Here is a 24,351-nt window from a genome sequence, read left to right on the forward strand (position 1 = left end):
AGATTATTGTCTACATCACTTACTGTTACTTCAGACCTCATTTCTGGTTTCTGAACACCTATTAATTTTCAGGCTCCAGCCTCCCTCCTCCTGTCCTGACGGTCTTCCCTCCATCCAGTGCTGAGCTTCAGACCAGTGAAGAGATTCAGTTAAATTTAGTAAAGAGAACACACACAGGAGAATTCAATTTAATCATTTTTGAATTATGCAAGTAGTCTTATTCGTATAATCAATATAAAATACATAAAGTACATAAGTAAAATTCTGAAAATGCATGCTTTATCATATTTGTCTACTAGGTGGCAGCATTTGATAATTCTAAGTATACATAGGCACACATGTAATTGGTTTAAACTGCTGGTTGTGCAGCAGCTTGCAAATCTTCACACTTCAGTGAAGCATCACCTCTCTACTCCTCCACCTCTTCCTGCCCAGGATGCACCTGTGGGTCTCATCCTCTCACTTAGAATACATGAAGAAATATAAGCCACATGTATGAGATTGCCCCAGACTGGGAATGTTTTAGTAACCATTAATTAGCCACCACAGTCAACGTGTCACCAGGCGAAGCACTGATTTTATTTAAGTGTAGTGCAACAATAATCCAAACACAAAATCCACAGCAGTGATGATCCCAATTCCCAAGTTTCAGTGACTCTCCCAGATTCAGCTTCTCCACAGAAAGTCTCTCCAGAACTCTCAGAGGATTTCTCCACAGTTATCTGCACACAGTAGGACAAAGATAAGTTTTCTTTACAGGTAAATGTGACGATAGGGCCAATAATACAGTGGCATTCGTGCATGTATGTATCAAGCACAAAGAGTGAAACCCTGTATCGGTGAGTATATTTTTTTTTGTAAAATAACTAAATAAATAAATAAAATAATCACATGACTGATATAGCTGCTGTGTCAGGAAGTGGTATGCTTGCATTTTTGGCTCATCATCACCCACTACACAACGGAACCATTTAGAGAAAGAACATTTTCTCCAGTCTGAGATCATTTAATCCTTCCTTCTCCCCTCACATACACAAGCACGTCCACTGTCAGGAGCACTTCTATTTCCTAAACAAAACTTTCACTCTGACTTGACGTTCTTCACTTATAGTACCCTGCAAAAAACCAAACAAACAATTTTATAAAGTCAGCATTAAACACACTGTATTAATCATATATTTGCATTTCTAAATGAACAAATTATTCAATATATACACTTCTTCTCATTCAGTTAGAACTTTATCATTAGCTGGTTATTTAAACAGAACCATTCGTCACTCATTTGGTGTTTAGATATCAGTTAAGTCTCTCTCTACAGGTTTAATCCAGGTTGCCAGCTATATGCATACATATATATCATTTATATATTTATTTTTTAAATCCATTGCTTAACCACTCCTTTTAGTGGCGTCTCCAATAAAGTTATCGGTGATAGCAGGGTGGCACACAAAAGACAGGAAACTAGGATGAGTCACACTATTGCACATAGACCAGCACACCCACAGATAACAGAGGAGAGGTAGAGTGCTCAAGAGGGAGACAAAGAGGACAGAGGCACCATGACAGTTTGTTGTCCATGTCCTTGACCTCACTGATTATAGTGTAGTTTGTTTTAGACCTATGGTCCTAGTATTACAGCGTTTCGGGTAGCAAATAATACTGTTCTACTTTGTCTGCAGTTGGTTGTTGCATACTGTGTTATGCCACCAGGTGGCACTCTGTGACCTATTATTAGAAAGTTTCATGACCACTTTAGGTGAACGCAGTTCCTTCTTTGTGTAAAAGTGTTTCTGTGTTGCATTCATGCAGAGGCGGCGAAAGTACAGACATTCTTTATGCAAATAGAAGTAGAGACACTTGTGTAAAAAATACCCAGTCAAAATCTGAAGTACTGATTCAGGTGGAAAACGTACAGGCTTTGAAATGTAACTAAACCTTCTGTTACATTAATGTAGGGTAGTCACCGGTTAAAGTGAGGTTTGGGGAGCCCTAAGTGTGTCACTGCTTGAACATGATCAAACTTCTCCTTCTGCAGGTATCCATGTAAACATGCTGTTACTGACAGGAGGGCCTGGAAAACAAAGGTCCAGTATGCTGAGGAGAATTTAACAAGTTTTGTCTTCAGTCCCACTTGGATAGGTGTGCTGAAGGTCGAGAAGCACTTAGTGATGGATGGGAAATGCCCTACAATGACTGAGGGGGTTTGGCCCTTGGCCATTTTGAACTTCACATGGCTGCATGCTGAGGCAGCAACCCCTAACCCTACTCAAGTAAGTTAAAGTGAAGTAAAGACTCGTTGAAAAATGTACTTCTAAACGTGCTTTTATTGCACCATGTTCATTAACTCATGAGCTGCTGTAACATGAATCAAATGGGTGAATTACAACCTCAGCATGAAGTCAAGTTCTATAGAGTCTTACTAATGACCTACTCGTGTTATTGAGGTGTGTTGCAGCAGGGACACATCGAAAAGTTTCAGGACACCTTGTCAAGTCTTTTTACACACAGCAAGTTTGTTGCTGTGTGTAATGTGGCTCTGTGTCCCTGAGGATATTCTAGTGCTTTCTGGCTTGTTTTGGATTCTTTTCCTCTATCGACAACATTAAAACCTGATGGTTTGAAATTAGTTCCTAATTGAAAAAAAAGGTGCATCCTGTCCACAGCACAGATGTCACTTGGCAGTTAGTGACGGTAACATTGTAATAAGTTTGCAGTGGTTATTTTAGGGGTGAAAATCTTGACTTTAATGTGGACTGAATTACAGAGTAAAATGCATACTTTACATGTTTCTAATTAGATTAAAGACTAATTTGTCTTTTCATTTGTGCCTGCTTTTTACTGTCCTTTTCCTTTTCTTTTCCTCATCTTCATAGTTCCTGCTGTAAATCCCGATGCTTATAACCTTTTGGAGGTTTTTTTTCCAGGGTTTTCTTATGGTTTTGGTGGTGTGGAGTATTGTAACAATGGCACCTTCAGCTGATCTATTAGCTTTGCATCTGAGTGGGCCGAGTGTAGGTGGCAGGCAGGACATGATGTGGTGTGGAACCAGCTTCTTGAAACACTTTAACAGGTGTTAGAGCAACTGGTTGGTAGTCATTGAGGCTCCTAATGTTTGTTCGTTTAGGCAGTGGGACAATTCAGAATGTTAAAAGAAGACATGCAAGCCGCTAGTATTTAGCCATCACAAAATATTTGCAGAATCATCACCATATCACCATATAATTGATACCCGTCAACATGATTTCACTTTCCTTTTCCTTAAATCCAAAACTAATAATAAAATGATATCTCAGGATTGGCAACTTTATCATACTTAGGAGTATTAATCTAGCAATGAGGCCATGTCTAGTCATACAAATGTCTTCTGTAATTAAAAATGCAAGCACAGCATATCTGATAACCTGGTGATTTGTGTTGAATGGAATTTTTTTGTTTGCTCAACAGTTGCACAACTACTTTCCAATGCTGTTCAGTTGGGTTAAAGCCAGCAAAGAACTGATGGAGAACACCTCCACTAATAGGAGACAGATGGCAGCATTGACCAAGAGTTTGCAGGACACCCTTGATCCACAGTTGTGCAGAGTTTTGATGGATTCTTTTCTTGTTTGAAAGATTCAACTTCAGGTAATCACCTGATTTATTAAGTTCTCACTCAATTCTGTTTAAATTTTTGGATTGAAACAAATTTTAGAAAGAAATCTGCACATATAATTGCCAAGACCTAAATTGGATGAACTACATTTCCAAAGTATTCATATTATAGAGAACAATTTCTTCCTGTTCTCTAGTTGTATGTCATCTGGAAATATGAGTTATCACTATCACAAAGACAACCTGCTGATTTCTGTTGTCAACCTATTTAGTGCTGTCACAGAAACTACAGTTATTTACATATAAAAGCAAGTTAAAAGGCTTAATATACAACATGTGCACCATTTCTGCATTATTGCAAAGTTTAATAAGAAAATACTTTTCTATCTTTGGAGTTTAACTGTAATCACATCACTCTTGAAAGTCTTTCAGCCATTCTCACAATTATTGAATGAATAAATATTATAATAATATCTGTACACTAGAGAGCATCATTTCATAATTTGTTGTACATGAAGCACACGTTTCACTTGTTTAAAAAGCTGGTTGCAGACTTGCAAGTTACAAAAAAAACCCCTTCACACTCTGTTAGCGAAGCATCACCTCGACCCTTTTCTGTTTCTTCCTGCCCAGGATGCACCTGCAAGTTTCTGCAACTCATTTCTAACCTCATGTAAATAAAGAAGTATCAGCTTTCTGTAAAATAAAACAGAGCTGCTACTTACTGGAAATGCTTCAGTTATGATCATCCTGAAACAATTAGCTGAATACCGTTTACATTTTTTCTCTGATTGCATATCTCATGTACTGTTAAGAAAGACTAAACTGAGTCCAGGTCTGTAACTTCTTTTCAGGATGCACCTACAGGCCTCAGTATCTCATGTATAAAGTATCAACTATCTATAAAAGCAGAAAATAGCTTGAAAGTTTTGAATTGCTGTAGATATTTTCTGTATTTTCAGAGTTTGCTTTCACTGGATCTTGACCATCAACTGTGTTTGGGCATCACCTTTACAATAAGTCTGGTCTCATTGACTTATGAAGATTTCAACAGTTCAATAAAGTTCAATAACAAGATCTGTACTTACTCCTCCAAATGTCTCCATCTAAATTCTGTTCACCTATTAATTGTGCCCATTCTATCTAACAACCTCTTCCTATTGAAATGGCTGCAGATGTGCAGATTTCTCTTTCATCTTACAGTTTCATCTCATTTTTAAATATTTAGATGATTGCATTTTTGTGGAAACCATAAATTTTGATGTCAGAGAATAGCGCTAAAGCTGAAATTGTCTACTTTACATTGCTTCAAAAATTTTACATATAATTGAAAATTCTGAATAAAGCACAAAAAAAGGATCAAATATAACCAAGCATAATCCTGTTTCATTTAGGACGTGGAGAATGTAACCATTCCAATGTAAGAAACAAACAAACAAATACATAGAAAAAAATGGATGATCTTGCCTGCCTTAAGTAGACAAGCACAAAACAGCACCAATAATAGTAATTGTCATGATGTGCAGTGTGGCAGGCAGGTAGGGGAAGTGGACCCAAAATGCAGGACTCAGACACAGAAGTAAAACTTAAAGTGCAGCTTTATTGCTGGGGAAAAACCTCACTAAACTAAACTCCCCAAAAGACAAACAAAACTCTGGACAGAGGAACTAAGGACTAAAACACTGGAAAAGAACCAGCATGGGAGACAAACCACACAGCAGGTTGAGGGTGAACTGACATTAACGACACGACACTGACACAAGGGCACACTGGGCTTAAATACACTGAGGGAGTCATCAAGGAATGAGAAACAGGAGGGAGACACAGCTGAGAGGGTTTGGGCTAACGAGACACGGGGAGCAAAGCTAGACGCACTGACACAACCCAAGAACTAACCCCTCACAAAGAACATAGAATAATACTAATAAACAAAGCATAACAAAAGGATCAGAATACCAAACCATAATACAAAGGAATGTAAGAACTGAAAATGCTGGGTCAAAGTGACCCAGGACCGTGACAGTAATAGTACTAATAATACAGGCAAGACAAAAAAAATAAATAAGCTCCGCCTCTTTTAGCTGTATTAAATAACCTCTCCACCACCATCTCTCCACTGAATACTTAGCCCACACTGACAACATGCTGGTGACTCTCTGTGCAATCATCACTTGTCTAACATGTAAAGAGTCTTACTTACAGTATAGCTTAAACCCCATTTTATATTCATTTGTCAGTGTGTTACTCTTGACCTTATGTCTTCTTGTTGTTTGCAGGTGTGAGTGGTGTGACAGTGGTGACACAGAAACCTCCTGTTTTATCAGTGAGGAAAGGAGAGACAGCCACCATGGACTGTAACCTGGGGACTGTTGATAGCTATGTCTATTGGTACAAACAGATTCCAGGAGGAGTTCCTCAGTTTGTGCTGTATTTTCATCATAGCGATAGTTCTCCAGACTATGGCTCTGGGTTCTCTGCTCCAAAATTCACATCCACTCATCAGTCAACAACAGATTATCGTTTGATCATCAACAATGTGGAGGAGGGAGACTCTGCAGTCTATTACTGTAAGACATATGACGACTCTGTTGATGAGTTCGTATCACAGTGAATTACACTGTGACAAAAACCTCCACAGAGATACTTCTGCTTTTTGATGCTCTTTTTATAAAAGACACAAAAAACAAACTCACTGTAATCCCACCACCTACAAATAGTGTTTTTTTCCTAGCTGCAGAATTAAGAGATTAAAGAAGAATCTCAGATAGAGCTCTTCAGTATGTACACAGTATTTCAATGGGGACAATCAGATGCTAATTGTTCGAATGAAGTTACCTGAAGTGCTTTAATGCTGAGCCTTATATTAATCTAATATTAACCAAAATGCCATAAAATCATATAGTGTAGTATTAAGTGGACACGGCCCTGAAAAATAAAGGCATTAGACTATGTGTCCTTAGGGGATAGAAATGTAGTAGACCTTCGCCCACGTTTGCTTGTAGAGAGTAGATAATGGGGAACTGTGTTTTAGTGGAAAGTTACTGAAATGCTGTTGTTTAGACTAGAATGAGCAGTGTGTTGTCTTCCATCGGATGTCTATGAGGAATCAAAAGAACCTGGTGAAGTGTTGATATTTAACATAATTAACAGTTAAAAGCAGGAGACTCTGCAAAGTGTTACTGTGAAACATGGAGAGACTTTATTGGGGAGGACATAACACAGTGGTGAATACTGTGACAAAAAAACTAATAAAACAAACTAAGTGACACCACAGCTTTTGTGAAATCTGAACATATTACATTCCCAAACACACAGTGTGGAACAAAACACAGAAATACAGAAATGAATGTATCAGTCCACACCTATAATGTTTTAGGTAATATAATTTGGTCAGTCCTAGAATCATAGAATGGTAGCAGAAAACTACTCACTTTTTGTTTAAAATATTAATAATAATAGTAGTAGCAATAATAATAATAATAATAATAATAATAATAACAACAACAACAATGTATTATTAGTAGTAGTAGTATCAGTATTAGTAGTAGTAGTAGTAGTTAAAAATTATATATAAATTATAAAAAATGATGGATGATTAAGAAGAAAGGAAAGTAACCAATGAAATACAAACAAACAAAAACCAACAGCTCCTCCTCCCATTAGTTGTGTTAAATAGCTCTTCCAAATCTTTCACTTCTTAATTCTTTGCTCAAATCAACATCATGCTGGTGACTCTTTGTGCTCTCATCACTGCTCTAACATGTAAAGACTTTGACTTATATTGCACACATATATACTAATGTCGGTGTGTTTCTCTTGACTCTGTGTCTTCATGTTGTTTGCAGGTGTGAGTGGTGTGACGGTGGTGACACAGAAACCTGTTTTATCAGTGAGGAAAGGAGAGACAGCCACGATGGACTGTAACCTGGGGACTGTTACTAACAGTGCTGCTCGTTGGTACAAACAGATTCCAGGAGGAGTTCCTCAGTTTGTGCTCTATTTTTATCATAGCAATAGTTCTCCACGCTATGGCTCTGGGTTCTCCTCTCCAAAATTCACATCCACTCATCAGTCAAGATCAGATTATCGTTTGATCATCAAGAATGTGGAGGAGGGAGACTCTGCAGTCTATTACTGTCAGACATGGGATGACTCTGCCAAAGAGGATGTATCACAGTGATTTACACTGTGACAAAAACCTCTTACTTTTCCTTCTGCTTTTTTAGACTCTATACTGATCACAGCGCTGTCAAGTATACTCAGTGTAATATCTCCATAGCTGCATATAATGAATTTACAAACAAAAAATTGCTGTTTTTGATTTTCACTTATTTATTTTCACTTTTACTAACTACACTATGCATCAAATAATACACAGACAAGGGGTTGGCAGATTGATCTGATATCAATAGTATTGATACTTTACTTTCATCCTTTCCTTTTCCTTTGTCTGGTCTTCTCATGCAGGCACGCTTTGCCCATCCCCTGCACATGCCGAGGAAGGGCAAAGCACAACATGTTGTTCTGTGTTTAGTTGCACCATGCTCACATGACTCTGTGCCACTGAGCAGTGACATGCTGCAGCGATTGAAAGAGACATCATTTACACCTGTAAATGAAAATGGTACATGTTGGAAGGATTTTCTCTACTGTGGCAACAGCACCATCTTATATAAAGTCATGAAAGACCATGAGTAGGAGCAGAACGAAAATGCTGTAGTGATGACAGACTTACTGTACTTGGCAGATAAAAAATGAACGGTGGCTCAGAATTAAACAAGCATTTTTTGAAGATTAATTTACACCAAACATTTGACAGACGGCAAAATCATTTCCAACACCCCGAAGGACAGCAAGGAGATGCTTTCCAGGGATACATTGACGGGTGCCTAAATACTGTAGACCTGAGGAAGGCTGAGAGTTCCTCTTCCCCAGCCAAGAACGAGATGCCATCTTCCTAGAGAAGTTCCCCGGCAGGCACCGCTGGAACACTCACTGCTGAAAATGCCTCACTGCTGAAAATGCCTCACTGTGGGACTCGGTCAAGTCTCTAACTGAGAATGTGACCCAGCTCAGTGAAGAAAATAAGGATATAATTGGCTGTTTTTGATTACTTTTGGTTTTACCTCTATATTTCACCTTTAAAAACTATTTATCTTGCCTTGTTTGGTATCGCTCTTTTTACCACAACCTCACATGTCTGAATTTACTGTTTTGCTTTTTTTTTCATTTTGACATACTTAACACATCTGATGTAAAATCAGACAAAAAACATAAAATCAGTGTGTTGAGGAACCAGGGCACCCTGACAAGAAGGCATCAGTGGGCAAGAGATGAAAATAGGGTTGCTGTAATGCTAGTATGCAACCATGTAACCCTGGCGGTAGGGGTTACATGAATAGGATGAGGGACCTATGGATTCTTCGATACCCAACATCCAAAATGACGGTGAAACAACTAGCAGCTCAGTGTTCCAACATTTGAAAGAAGGGACTGCTCTCACAGCTAGAGATTGATGAGGTACAACATAAATGCTATGGCAATGGGGAGCCAGGACGCCAGGTCAGGGGCGAGATATCATCACCCCCACCCAAGATTGGGTACCAAGCCCCAAGCGCGATAGGAGAAGGATTGTTCAGTGTGAGAGGAACTGACCTGAAAGATAGGATCATGGCCAAGTTTGAAACCTCAATCCCCTGTAGCCAGTTACCAAGACTACGTGAAGTACCCTCAGAAGGTCTGCTAGATGATGTTAATGCAGCACTACGGACAATACCTACAGCTACCATTACCGAGACTAACAAGCTGATCTACAAGTTGAACAGCCACAAGGGGCAGTACCCTCCATGGAGAAGCAGGCTAAAGGCTAACATCAAGGTAGCACTGAGGGAGGTTAGTGGAGTTGCAGAAAGGTGCGATGAAGAAGGTGCCTAAGAAGTACAGGAACCTGTCCATACCTGAGGCTTGGAAACTGCCAAGCAACGACTCACAGCCTGGGCCAGCCGCTTGAAGAGATTTTTGTTAGAAAAACTTGTGTCATGACAGTTTGAAAAACATGTGTTGCCACTATATAATATACAAACTGTACACTAGTGAGCAAGGGTTTATAGGTTTAAATGTATAAAGGTCAAAGTTACGGTGAAACTACATGTTTCTGACCCTGAATTAATTTGCATCGTCAGTCAGTGAAGCATTACTTCTCTACTTCTTCATCCCCTTTTTCCCAGGATGCACCTGCAAGAGTTCATTTATTATTTACATTTACAGTACATGTAAATGAAGAAGTGTCAGCACTCTGTAACACTCTACATGTTTAAACTATTCTAATTAGGAAAAGCGTAGACATTAAATGATTTTTCTCTTTAAATATACAATTTCACCTGTCCACACACATTTTATTTTCAATAATTATCCAAGCTTGACATATTTTTCTGTAAATATTCTCTACATTACATTTAATAAAGCTGATAAATTACATTATACATCCTGAGGTATTGATGAGTGAATTAAGGTCAGACTGTATACGGTTATTGATATTGGTTCCAGAGGAGTTCAGTGTAACTCCTCAACCTCAAGTGGATCAAGCTAAGCTATCAATTAAATGATTCTACTCAAGTCTATTATGACTTAGTAAAGTAAGCAGGAGGACAGGTCAAATTAAATTTCAGTGTCAACCAGTTGGCTGGGCCTCTCCCATATCTACTGATTAGCCGTTCTTTTTGGTTCTGTAACTGCTCATGAAAATAAAACAACTTGGTGACAATATAAGCTGGGACTCTATTAGCTAATTTTTCTGTGTACATACTGTATGGACCCTGTGTTCAGTTGTTACCCATATGGAAAAGATATATATAAATCTTATCTTGTATCTGTCTTGTGTGAAACTTGTATGAAAAGCAAGAGTGAAAACAGATATAAGATCCCTTGAAAAAATTTATAAATGAAACTTGTATGTTTTGGATACTTATTAATACAATATATGAAAGTAATGAGAAAGTGGCCACTTTCATGACTAATCATATAAGCCTTATATGATTCACTATATGAAGTAGGCCACATCTTATGCAAGTTTTTACTATTTCTTTTCCATATGGGTATGTATTTCTAAATAAAGTGATATTTTATAAAATATTCTACTACATTAACCATTCCACTTTCATGAAACTTCAAGGAAAAGTTCTGGCATTTTAGTGGTTTGGATTATGTAATAATCCCATTGATCTGTAGTAAGGCATAGCACTTTGACTATTCTGTCTTGTAATTAGTGAAACATGAAAAAAAACATTCATATGTTTGTGCTATTTTATTTGATAACAACTCTTTATTTATATTATTGTTTTTTTGTCTCCTCAAAGTTCATACATTTATACTGTGTCCTAATTTTAAATCTATTGCTCCATCTTTTTAGTATCAAGAATGTGCTGCCCACACCTAGAAATATTTCATTAATTTTAAGTTGGTCAAACATAGGCGGTTGGCTAGATACTGCTCTGTGTTTGTCCAAACATACTAAGACACTAATCCATAATTTTAAAAAAGTAATTGTTATAGCATCAACAATACAGCTAAAGGACATTAACAAAGTAATATTAAAGCTCCTCCTCCTGTCAGTCTCTCTGAGTTTCATTTATATATTAAATGGTTCACACCTCCTCTCTTCATCGTACTTAGACAGTGCAATCTCTTTCTAAGTCCATTCTCAGCTCATACTGTCAACATGCTGGTGACTCTCTGTGTTCTCATCGCTGCTCTAACATGTATGAGACCTATTTATACTTCAGACTAATCTTAGTTTAGGTGCTGGATTCACATATCAGTGTGCTTCATATGACTCCATGTCTTATTGTTGTTTGCAGGTGTGAGCGGTGTGACGGTGGTGACACAGAAACCTATTTTATCAGTAAGGAAAGGAGAGACAGCCACCATGGACTGTAACCTGGGGACTGTTACTGATAGTGATGCTCGGTGGTATAAACAGACTCCAGGAGGAGTTCCTCAGTTTGTGCTGTATTTTTATCATGGCTCTAGTTCTCCAACCTATGGCTCTGGGTTCTCTGCTCCAAAATTCACATCCACTCATCAGTCAACATCAGATTATCGTTTGATCATCAACAATGTGGAGGAGGGAGACTCTGCAGTCTATTACTGTAAGACATGGGACAGCTCTGTTAATGAGTACGCATCACAGTGATTTACACTGTGACAAAAACTTCCTCACTAATACTTCTGCTTTTTGACACTCTTCCACATCCTGATAACTGAGAGATCAAGCAACTCAGTGTTAACCCACCAACTGCAGATAATGTGTTGCAGTTTTTCTCAAACAATTTTTGCTCATTTCTCAAAGGAGAAAAGTCATAGCACTTTCCAATCAGTTCTAAAAAACATGATAATGAATAAATGTAAAACTTTCACCACCCTATAAAGACAGAGTCATCAAAAAACAAAAAAAATTCTCAAAACATTACTAACTTTGGAAACAGTTCTGCATTAATGCAGGTCTAATAGTGCAAACATTTTTTAGAAATAAAATATGAAGGAACTTTTGGAAACGTTACATAACTAACGTAATGGAGAAAAGCAAATTGTTACTCATGAAACTCTATGCATCAGAAAGCAGGCAAAGAAAATATAAAAAAACTGAGAACGTGGCACCAACTAATGTATAGTCCAGTACAGTCACGGTACATAAATTCAACAACCACTTTATTAGGGACACCTGTTCCAGTGCTTATTATAGTGATCCAAATATCTAATATCTAGTAACTTGAAGCTAGCAACGTACATATCTAGATATGGTCAAGACAGACTGCAGAAGTTCAAACCGATCATCAGAATAAAGAAGAAAGATGACTAAACATGAGATGGTTATTGATGTTAGACAGGCTGGCGTGAGTATTTCAGACACTGTTAATGTACCGGGATTATTTTTTTGCACAACCATCTCTAGGGTTTACAGGGATGGAGGACTCAAATTAGAAAATATCCAGCGAGCAGCAGTTTTTGGTGCAATGTTTCAAAACAAGCTATGCAGAAGAGCATCTTTGGGAGCACCGTACATCTGACCTTGAAGCAGATGGGCTACAGCAACAGAAGGCCAAAATGAGAGCCACACTAACAGCTACAACAACTTTTTCAAGAATATTATTTTATGACAGACTTGAGCCTGAATGATGAATATGAATCAGAAACATGTGAAACAATGTGAACAACAATGTGAAACTGCTCATGAATCATTTAATCTATGAGTGAAAGTAGTCTTCTTGAATCTCCTCCTCCTTTAGTTTGCCTCTCCCCTTTATAAGCTCCAGCTCTCTTCTCCTACTCACATATCGCTAAACAAACAAGATCATTTACACCTCACACTGACAACATGCTGTGGATCCTCTGCACTCTCATTACTGCTCTAATGTGTAAGATCTTGTTCTTATTCCATTTTTTGTCCATATTTAGAGCTAAACTTTAAACTTCTGTTTTTGTGTGTGTTTCCTGGCAGATGTTGATGCAGTGATCGTGTTGACCCAGACACCTGCTGTCCACACAGTTTCTCCAGGTCAAGAAGTTGTTCTCAACTGCAACATAGAGAGATATGATGCAAATTATGTTAGCTGGTATAAACAAGTTCCTGGAACGGTTCTTCAGTATGTTCTAAGATTTCATCATTCTAGCAGCTCACCCAGCTTTGGAACAGGATTCTCCTCAGACAGATTCAACTCTAAGTCCTCATCAAACATTGATTACCAGTTCATTATCAAGCGAGCAGAGACAGGAGACTCTGCAGTGTATTACTGTCAGACATGGGATGACTCTGCTTCTGCACCCGTATCACAGTGATTCAGGCTGTGACAAAAACCTCCTCATTAGTACTTCTGCTTTTTGAGAAACTTTCACATGCAAAAAAAAAAAAAGACCCATAAAAAAACCCCTGTAAATCCTCCATTTTTAAATCATTTTTAATCTTTATTATTAAAGGCATAAAGAGGAAAGCACTGAAATATGTACATCTCATTTACTCACATCAACCCGAACAGATCACATAAATCAAACTATCCAACATATAGTATTATATGTTGCTGCAAGCTATTTTTAATAACAGAAATTTTATGGACACTACTCACAGGTCTAACTGTCCAACAGCAGTTTAACTTATCATTTAAAATAAAGTGTAATTAACATGCAGTTTAAAAAATATATATAAAGCTATACTGAAGCTAGTTTAGAACTTCTAGACCATGTTCATTTAGTTTTGATTATTCAGAAACATATTTTTAAGGCAGAAGGAAAATATAGAAGGGTGAGGATAAGGACACTAGTGACAAATGTTTGATTCTTTTACAACCATTTTTAAGAACACGGTGTGATTTATTGTAGCTATTGTATTATTATGGTATATATTTTTCTATCATTTGTAAAAATGATGACGATCAAACTGACTGACATAATACTCATGGGAAGGAAATATACAGTATTTACTCAGTGTCTTTTCTGCACACTGCAATTCTGTCAAGAATATGCGAATGCGTTTTAAGTATTTTACTTGTTTAAATGATTAGCACTAGTGCTCATAAACCACAACATAATGATCTGTGAATGTGCTTGAAAGCGATTGTTTACAGTACACAGCAGTTATGTTAAAAATATGCTTCTCTGTTATCTGAAATAGAAATTACAAAAACTAAAAGTTTTTTTATTTGCAAAAACTAACAGATCAAAAAAATACATTCCCCAATCAAACAAAACAAACTTTGTTATTGATGACTGATGAATAAAAAGAACAAAAAAGAATGCAGTACAGTAGAATTGTATTGCATGGGATCATTTTACAAATAAACTAATGCCAACAAATAACTAAAGCACAATAAACAATAAACATTGAGCTTATTTGAAATTCATCCATCCATCCATTCGCTTCCGCTTATCCTTTTCAGGGACGCGGGGGGCGCTGGAGCCTATCCCAGCTGTCATAGGGCGAGAGGCGGGAGTACACCCTGCACAGCATCAGGAAAAAGGAGCACGAGAAGCTTGAGAAATACCAAAGGCTCAGAGAAGAGCTCGAGAAGATGTGGAGGGTTAAGGTAACAGTGGTCCCAGTGGTAATTGGAACACTCAGTTCGGTGACTCCCAAGCTAGGTGAGCGGCTCCAGCAGATCCCAGGAACAACATCAGAGATCTCCGTCCAGAAGAGCGCAGCCCTAAGAACATAAATAAACATAAATCAGAATAAATTTGATAGTATTGACATTATATAAATATACATTACTGTTACGGTGTGTTTAACATTTTAAAGTAGAGTAATAAGATGCAGCTAATCCAAATTACAAGGCTGCCCTGACTTCAGATCTTCTAGATCAAGAGAACTTATAGAAATTTAGTTTGGATTAATCAGAAACACATTTAAAAGGCAGAAAGAAAGGTTGAAATGTCCTCCTATCATTCATTTTTCTGTTTTTTTTTTCCCTGGAACATCCTTCATATATTTTCAGGCTCCAGCCTCCCTCCTCCTGTCCTGACAGTCTTCCCTCCGTCCAGTGCTGAGCTCCAGTCCAACACAGCCTCTGTGGTCTGTCTGTCCAGTCAGTCTGTGCCTTTTGCAGATGTGAGCTGGTTGGCTGCTGGGAGTCCAGTGAGCAGTGGGATCTCGACCAGCACTGCTGTTCAGAGATCAGACCAGACTTACCAAATCAGCAGCTCTCTGACCATCCAGACATCAGACTGGAACATGGATAAGGTTTATACATGTAAAGTGTCTTTGGTAGGGATGGGTATTGATAAGATTTTAACGATTCGATTCCTTATCGATTCTCTTATCGATTCTTATTTTTAAAAAAGGAGAACACTAAGGTCGATTAGCTTAGAACTTTGTTTTATATCTTCTCTTTGAACAAGATAGAAATTTAGGAGTAACATGACCTTACAAACCCAACAGTGAGATCTTAAGAGATCCACAGCCTACGGCTCTTCAATGGGGTGTCACAGGGTCCCCAGGAAAAAAAACGTATATGTAAAATAATAAAATAAATATTCTCCTGTAGCAATAACAAAGTTTAACATAAATTATTCTGTAGCAATTACACAAGAATATCCAGTAATGTCCCTGCCTACAATTAAACACATTCACTTACCAAAGTGAAATCGGGGGCATCTGCTGTGGCAAATGGGTGCAAGCCTTTGACCACAAACTTAGACACTGCTGGGTGACATTCGTCTATCCTGGCCTGAAAGGAGACGCTACCGGTAGACTGCAGCGAGAACTGCCAGCATCTGAGCCAGCCAGACTCTGTCTCTCTCATCATGGTTATCTAAATGCAACGCACAGTAATAGCAGGTTTTGTAATAAGGTAAATCGCGCTAACATAATGTGCAATGCTAATTGATTAGTTACCTGCAGTATTAACGGGAGAGGACGTGGAAACGCTACCGCTGCTGCTGGGTTGAGCTTCGCTAGTCCGGAGCGGATCAAAAACACGACATTCGTTGAAAGCAATCGCGTGTTTTTTGAGCAAATGCTTTTGCATATTCGTAGTGTTTCCTCCCTTTGATGAAATCTCTACTTTGCAAGTATTGCACGTTGCCCTGTTGTCATCCTTTCTCATAAAGTGTAACCAAACTTTTGAGCGTTTGTGCCGCTCAGGCGCCGTGTTTCCTACTGGGTAAAAGACGCTACTCAACGTGATGACGTCATTCGGGGCGACTGGAATCGATAAGGGAATCGTTTTTAAAAGTGGCAAACGATTCCAAGGAATTGAAACAGTGGGAACCGGTTCTCAACAAGAACCGGTTTTCGATACCCATCCCTAGTCTTTGGGCTCGTAGACTTCAGAGAAAACCATCAAGAAGTCAGAATGTCCCACTGAATAGTCGAGGACCAGAGTGTGCTTTTAAAATCTGCTTCTTTACTGCTTGTGCTGTTTGTTCATTACAGTCTTTACATGTTAGAAATCAATATAAAGCAAAATATTTTAGTCATGTATTCATTTGCTGGCCATTAACAAGTATTTCCAGGAATTCGTGTTTTGTATTAAATCAATAAAAGCATTGGTTTGAAAAATGTGTTTTCTTGTGAGTAAATAAGAAATTGTGTCACTGTCAGCAGACATTTAATGTAACTGAAATGAACTGGGAAATTTTAGAGAGGGGAACAAAGAAGAAAAAAATTACTCACAAGCACACAATTTTTAATCGTATTGTTCCCGTAGTTAAAACATAAGTATGTTCTGAATTACGCGTTATGTAATATTTGTACACTAGAGAGCATCATTTAATAATTCTTCCTCAGTAAGAGAGAGGGCAAGTGTCACTGGTCTAAAATGATTGTTGTAGACTTGATGTTTCTTCATGTCCAGGATGCAGCTGCAGGTCTTAGTAACCTCAAGTAAATAAAGTATCAGCTCTCTGTAAAATAAAATACAGTGCTGTTTACTAGCAATGTTTCAGTTCATATCATTTGACCATTAAGAGAAAGCTGAATACTGTTCGATTTTTGCCTAAACATAACTTTATTTACTTTACTAAGGAACACTAAATGGAGTCCAGTTATGAAACTAAACCTGTTACACCCCGGCCTATGGGAAAAAAAAAAAGAAGAAATTATAATGCCCCCGCTCCCTGCTCCCAATCCTGCCACAGTATTGAAGTTTCACAACAACCGGATATGTTTTTTAATTTCGAAAGATTGAAAGCATCAGCGTGGGCATGGCCAAAGCAACAAAATACACTCTAGAAATGAAACAGAACTGACTTACCTATAACGAGAAACCCGAAAGAAAATGCAGGCCTCTTACCTGTCTCCCTAACCTAAACAGGAGATAAAGGTCTTAAAAGAAAAAGTCTTCCCACCCCTACAGCCACCAGATCAACAAGAAAAGGTCTATTTACACTATTTCCAATATATACAAGACAACCAAGCTCTTCTCATTACAAAAACTTGGTCACACACACATAGCACCCTACACAAGACACAGGGCTAAATGTACAGCTTCTTTGGAAGCAGGAAGTAGACAGGCCACCAGTCTTGACAGGTCCCACTTTATAGCCAGCCTCAGTCCATCCTCCGCCAATGATCCACCTTCACCTGGAACTTACAAAAGCACAAACAACACACATGATCATGACCTGGGTCATAACAAACCTTTCTGCATCATTTTTCTGTTATTTGCTGTTTTGCATTGAACATTAAAACCATTACAAATAACCAGTAGGTAAGTCTGTCTCATTCAGGATGTAGCTTTTTTACAAACGGTATTTTTATTATTTATTTATCTAAAAATGGTATTTTTCATTTTCTGGTATTTATTTAATTATTTAATTAGATGATCTCACTGTCCTGGTATCATTAAGTTTAATAATGATGCTAATATAAGCAATTATCTATAGGTATCTAAGAGGAACAAAACTGAATGAAAAACACAAAACACTGGGCAGAAGACCTGTGACCATGACACATGAAGGCAATCCATTTCACACTTTGTAAAAAAGGCGTCTCCTTTAGACCTTTGCAAGAAAGACTTCTTTTATAATGTTCATCCATTGTTTAAGACTTGGCAGTACAAGTTTATACCAGTTATTTGTGTTATTTTTTTTGTAACAAACAATGAACAATATTTTCATGAAAATGGTACCAGACCTTTTTTAATCACAACATCACTTGAATTACTCCAAAATACAGCACCAAGGCATCTACAGGGATTTCACAGCCTAGCTTCTTTCTTAGAGTTAGAGTTATTGTCCCAAAATATTACAATTTTATTGCACGTCCAAAGGTTTTGTGAGTGGGTGGCATTTATGTGACCACACCGTCTCTTGCTGTTGTCACAGCTCCTCCTCCTGTTAGTCGTATTAAATGGCTCCTCCAGCACCTTTTCTTCAAATCAGTTCTTAGTTCACGTCGACATCATGCTGGTGACTCTTTGTGCTCTCATCACTGCTCTAACATGTAAACACTTTGACTTATTTTGCAAATATATTTATTGATGTCCGTGTGTTTCTCTTGATTCCATGTCTTATTGTTGTTTGCAGGTGTGGGTGGTGTGACGGTGGTGACACAGAAACCTCCTGTTTTATCAGTGAGTAAAGAAGAGACAGCCACCATGGACTGTAACCTGGGGACTGTTACTAACAGTGCTGCTCGGTGGTATAAACAGATTCCAGGAGGAGTTCCTCAGTATGTGCTGAGGTTTCATCGCAGCTACAGTTCTTCATATTATGGCTCTGGGTTCTCTTCTCCAAAATTCACATCCACTCATCAGTCAACAACAGATTATCGTTTGATCATCAAGAATGTGGAGGAGGGAGACTCTGCAGTCTATTACTGTAAGACATGGGACGGCTCTGTTAATGAATACGCATCACAGTGATTTACACTGTGACAAAAACCTCTTCACTGATACTTCGGCTTTTTGATGCTTTTTTTTTCACATGCTGACAAAAGACCCATTCAACAAACTCAGTGTAAACCCACCACCCTCAAATATTATTTTCATTGTTCTTTTTGATTTATTTTAATGTTCATCAATGAAAACCCACCAACTTTACACAGTCTCTTCAAAAAAAAACTGAATTACTCTTTTTGATCATTTTTTAACATTCATCACTGAAAGTATATAACATATTGACAAATATGACGACCACCAAGAACACAAATTGTCACATATATGTACACAATTATATGCATTTTAAATTATGTGCATCTAACATAATTCAACCAATTATGTGCATATTTTTAAATAATGCCAATTTGACAAACAATTGTCTAAAACTCTGATAACTTTTGCTTTCTATCTCTAGTAAATGACATTAATACACTTAAATGGATTTTGTTAAAGCTGCACAATGAGGATAAAAAAATATTCCATATGAAGTGAAAATGTAGCTAAATTAAATTTTATCTGTTGCTTCTCTTCTCTCTACAATTCTTTTCACATTTCAGCTGAATAGTAAAGGATGTTTACACGTCACACTGACAACATGCTGGGGACTGTCTGCTCTCTCATCACTTCTCTAAAGTGTAAGACGTTCTTTTCATCTGTTTCATAGCCCATCTTTTTGGAGAAAGACATTTCATGCATGTTTTTCTGTGTTTGTTGGCACATGTTAATGCAGCAGTAGGTTTTCTCCACATACCTGCTGTTCACATTGTTTCTCCATGTCAAGAAGTTGTTCTCAGCTGCAACAGAGGGAAATGGTTGAATTATGTTATATGGTGTAAAAAAATTCCTTGAGGGGTTCCTCAATTTTGTCATCCTGGCAGCTCACTTGACTGTGGAACATGATCTCTATTGCCGGAGGTGGGTATGGTATGCAGAGTGTTTACAGACAAGAAACTAAAAATACTCGTTAGGTGCCTGTGGGTCCCCCACCCCCCGGAACAGGTCCAACCGAGCCACGAGTGCCAGGCCCCGTCAAGCAGCCACTGGGAGTGAGCCGGTACATACCTGAGTGCCCAGCCCCGGACACCAAGAACCACCAACACACTGATGCCTGAGGGCATCAGCCACCAGCAGGAAGTTTGGTGAGGGGAGATAGGCCTCCATACTTTGGAGGGCCTAAGATGTTCCCAGAGAGGTGGAGTCTAAGACCCAAACTGACATATAGACACAGACAAACAGGCACAAACGTGCATTCCCACTCTCATGCACACATAAACAAATACTCAGCACTCACCCAGCCTAATAACAGACACAAATACACATTATGTATGCACAATCATACTCCCCAAACATAGTCTATACCCCAGGTCCATGTACCCTCGCCCCCAGAGGGGGAAACTGCACCCAGACCCAGGAGATGTTACTCCGCTGTCCGATTGGGGTCTGGGATGCGGGACCTCCCTGCTGCTGCGGAGGGAGGTCCCGCATCCCAGACCCCAATCGGACAGTCAACACCTCCTCCCAGCCCCTCCGAGGTGGGCACTGGTGCCAGAGGTGAGGTTGAACACACAGACCGTTCTCTGGACGCCGTATAACTTGCCCACCCCCAGGCCCTATATGTATGCGTTATGAGAGTGTGAGTAATGTGGATGTCTAAGTTGTGTTTTTTGATGCTTGTTGATATTTTTATACAAGATTCTTCAAAAATGGACCTCGGATCCTCTCAGAAGCAGACAGGAGAAGTTTTCCTACTCCATAGGTGAACTGAAGAACAAGGTGACCGTCACAACCAGAGGCAGATGCAGCTGAAGCTACAGCAAGGCCACGCAAGATGCGGCGGGCTGACAGTGTGTCAGTAGCAGTCACAGCGCTGTGACATAATGATGGAGCAGTCAAAGGCTCGCTTTGAGAAAGCACAGAACCTGGTGTCTTTTGACGTCAATGACGGGGTGATTAACATGTTTGCATCACTGAAAACCGGACGATGTGATCTTCTCTTTAAATAAGGTAAGCCAGACCCCTCTCTTTCTCTCTCTATCCCCTTAAAACAGGTAACATGTGTGAGTAGAATAAAACAACGATTAGAATGGAATGTGCTTAGGTTTGCTCAGATAATAGGCGGCGGCTGGAGATCAGAGGAACAGGAAATGATTCGTAAGCGTGTGTTTTGTTGGGATAACTTTGTCAAGCCCTGTTTAAAGGACAATAGTGGAATTTTTTTCTCAAAGCATTTCATGGGACCTTAAAGCTCTCCAGAATGAGATTATGTTGCTGAACCCTGACCCCTGACATCCCAAATCAGTGGGTGTAGGTATAAACCTTGATGGGTAAGTGTATAGTTTGAGGAATTTATTGACAGTGGGGGTCTGCCTGCCATAAAATGAGGAGTAAAAGCTGCCTCAGCTAGGTAAACAGGAAGAACAGTTACTAGTCTCCATAAAACCTCTCTTGACATGTCTAGATGACATTAAAGCTTGGTTGGCTCTAAACTTTTAAAATTTTAATGAAAAGAAAACAGAAGTGTTGGTGTTTGGACCCAGTGGTCCCTGTGAGTCCTCCTCTGTTGTTTTAGGATCCCTGGAAGTCTATTTTAAATCTGTTGTTACTGACCTTGGTTTTAAGTTGGACAGTGATTTTAAATTGGACAACCAAATCAGAGCAGTGGTGAAGTCCAGTTTTTATCATTTAAGGCGACTGGCAAGAGTAAAATCTTTTCTTTCGAGGCAGCACCTTGAAACAGTGATCCATGCTTTTATTTCTTCCCGCCTGGACTACTGTAACTCACTTTATGTGGGGGTCAGTCAGTCATTGCTCTCACGTCTACAGCTGGTTCAAAATGCGGCTGCACGACTCCTAACAGGAACTTGAAAAAGAGAGCATATAACCCCCGTGCTAGCCTCTCTGCACTGGCTGCCTGTGTCTTTTAGAGTTAATTTTAAAATTCTTATGTTTGTTTTTAAATGCCTTCACAGTCTTGCCCCGCCTTCTTCATCCCCACATACCCTGTCGGTCTCTCAGGTCAGCTGACCAGCTGCTCCTGGAGGTACCGAGATCCAGGAGGAAGCTCAGAGGGGACAGGGCCTTCTCTATTGTGGCTCCAAAATTATGGAATAATTTGCCCATGCATGTTAGAGAGGCCCCTTCACTGTCCACTTTTAAATCACGTCTTAAAACCCACTTTTATTCCTTGGCTTTTAACCTCAGTGAGACTTAGTTTCTCTTTTAATTGAAGTAGTTATTTAATTAATGATTTCACTCTTCTTTTATTTGTGTTTTATTTATATCTTATGTAATTTTATTTTACAGTTCCAATGTACAGCACTTTATGTCAGCTGTGGTTGTTTTAAAGTGCTTTATAAATAAAGTTGATGATGATGATGATGATAGTCTGGGGGAAATATATTTACCCAGTTGTGAGCTCTAGTAACCTCCCTTGTCTCACTATCACTCCTCCTCACATGGAAGAGTGATTCAGACTGTGGCCAGGACCTGAGTTATACTAAAGCTTTTAAGGATACTGAAAAACATTTAATAAAATTTCCACTCATTTGCAGCACTGTTTTGAAATATAAACAGACTGATGAGGGAAATGAGATGTTGACAGTGAAAGTTAGTCTCTGCAGGATGTTTCAGTTCCTCTCCCCTCATCAGTGACAGTCAGGAGGTTTTTGTACAGCCATGTATACAAACTGAATCACTGTGGTATTCGGACAAGGCACCAAGCTGATTTTAACAAGTAAGTGCTTTTTAAATGATCATAAAACAAGAGAGATTTTGCACAAATCTGCTGATGACTACTTAAATCAGTATGTTTCTTGTTCAGCATCATTTTTTATGATTTTGTACAACATGGAATAGTTTCAGGTTGTCTCATATACAGGAGACATGGATTCGTTATGTAAAACAAAATGTGTAAAGGGGTCAAACTAAATTTTTATATTTTTATATAAATGTTGTCCACTGAAAATGATGTGAAATATGTTGTTGTTCACTCTTATTATTCCCATAATGTTTTAATTTATATTTAGGTTAATTTGAAAAACATACACAGGCAAGTTTTCTTTTTTCAATAGTAGTTAACAGTGTTACTAATGTTCAAAATTACTTTGAAGTGATTAGAACCTGGCCTAACAGTTTTTTTTTTTAAATGAAAGAAAATTACTCACAGTAGCCGACATGTTATGCAGAAAATATGCTCTAGAATTAAATTGAAGATGTTTTACATGAAAAGATAAACAGTAACTAGTCATATTTTATTTCAGAAAAATTCAAAAAGAAATTCAAATGATATGCTGGGTTATTATTTCTATATTGTTTTGCAGATTTAAATTATTTTAAAAATTAACATTTCTTTTCAAATTTTATAACAATTATTATGTTTATTTCATAATGACTATTACTGATGTCTTGCTTTCTGTTTTTATTACTTCTTTTATCATTGTCTCCTTTTGATTTCTTTTTCTTTTCTCTGAACATCTTTCATGTATTTTCAGACTCCAGCCTCCCTCCTCCTGCCCTGACAGTCTTCCCTCCGTCCAGTGCTGAGCTCCAGTCCAACACAGCTTCTCTGGTCTGTCTGTCCAGTCAGTCTGTGCCTTTTGCAGATGTGAGCTGGTTGGCTGGTGGGAGTCCAGTGAGCAGTGGGATCTCTACCAGCACTGCTGTTCAGAGACCAGACCAGACTTACCAAATCAGCAGCTCTCTGACCATCCAGACATCAGACTGGAACATGGATAAGGTTTATACATGTAAAGTGTCTTTGGCCTCAGAGACTTCAGAGAAAACCATCAAGAAGTCAGAATGTCCCACTGAATAGTCAAGGACCAGAGTGCACATTTAAAATCTGCTTCTTTACTGCTTGTGCTGTTTGCTCATTACAGTCTTTACATGTTAGAAATCTGAATAAAGCAAAAGGTTTAAATCATGTATTCATTTGCTGGTCATTAACAAGCATTTTCAGGAATCATGTCTTGCATTAAATTAATAAAAGCATTGGTTTAAAAAAAAGTGTTTTCTTTTCAGTAAATAAGAAATTGCGTCACTGTTCAGTAAGATGACTGGAATGAAGTGTTAAATAAACACTCAGAAGCACACTATTTTTTAAATGTCTTCTTCCCATAGTTAAAACATAAATATATTCTGAAATACACGCTATGTAATATTTGAACACTAGAGAGCATCATTTAATAATTCTTCCTGAGTAACAGAGAGGGCAAGTGTCAAAGGTTTAAAATGTTGGTTATAGATTTGCAAATGAATCTTCACACTCAGTTAGTGAAGCATAACCTGTCTGCTCTTCTGTTTCTTTCAGGATGCACCTGCAGGTCTTAGTAACTCATTTATAACTTTAAGTAAATGAAGTATCAGCTCTCTGTAAAATAAAATGGAACTGCTG

At 38.4% G+C, this 24,351-nt stretch overlaps 1 protein-coding gene and 1 gene segment (V, D, J or C); both read left to right on the top strand.

The window, feature by feature from the left end:
* Positions 1–5,718: 5,718 nt before the first annotated feature.
* On the top strand, positions 5,719–23,948 carry LOC113020653 (immunoglobulin lambda-1 light chain-like). Of its 3 annotated transcripts, none has more exons than XM_026164813.1 (4): positions 5,719–5,773; positions 5,868–6,190; positions 22,659–22,692; positions 23,450–23,948. In XM_026164813.1, the coding sequence occupies exons 1-4, from the start codon at positions 5,734–5,736 to the stop codon at positions 23,770–23,772; spliced, it is 720 nt and encodes a 239-aa protein (XP_026020598.1). In that variant the 5' UTR covers positions 5,719–5,733; the 3' UTR covers positions 23,773–23,948. The 3 variants fall into 3 exon arrangements, with proteins under 3 accessions (XP_026020598.1, XP_026020597.1, XP_026020596.1); XM_026164812.1 differs by lacking the exons at positions 5,719–5,773; positions 5,868–6,190 and adding exons at positions 7,310–7,353; positions 7,437–7,759; XM_026164811.1 differs by lacking the exons at positions 5,719–5,773; positions 5,868–6,190 and adding exons at positions 12,940–13,004; positions 13,088–13,413.
* On the top strand, positions 18,482–19,231 carry LOC113020654 (immunoglobulin lambda variable 3-21-like). The segment is given in 2 exon segments: positions 18,482–18,523; positions 18,607–19,231. Coding segments are annotated over 2 exon segments (378 nt in total).
* Positions 23,949–24,351: the final 403 nt, after the last annotated feature.

Source organism: Astatotilapia calliptera, chromosome 4, assembly GCF_900246225.1.
Source record: "Astatotilapia calliptera chromosome 4, fAstCal1.2, whole genome shotgun sequence".
Lineage (NCBI taxonomy): Eukaryota > Metazoa > Chordata > Actinopteri > Cichliformes > Cichlidae > Astatotilapia > Astatotilapia calliptera.

Bases quoted from the DNA above. Each gene is read 5' to 3' on its own strand.
- LOC113020653 (XM_026164811.1), top strand. From the start codon at position 12,965: ATGCTGTGGATCCTCTGCACTCTCATTACTGCTCTAATGT. The intron at 13,005-13,087 runs GTAAGATCTTGT...GTTTCCTGGCAG, and splicing joins TCTCATTACTGCTCTAATGT to ATGTTGATGCAGTGATCGTG. The intron at 22,693-23,449 runs GTAAGTGCTTTT...ATGTATTTTCAG, and splicing joins CACCAAGCTGATTTTAACAA to ACTCCAGCCTCCCTCCTCCT.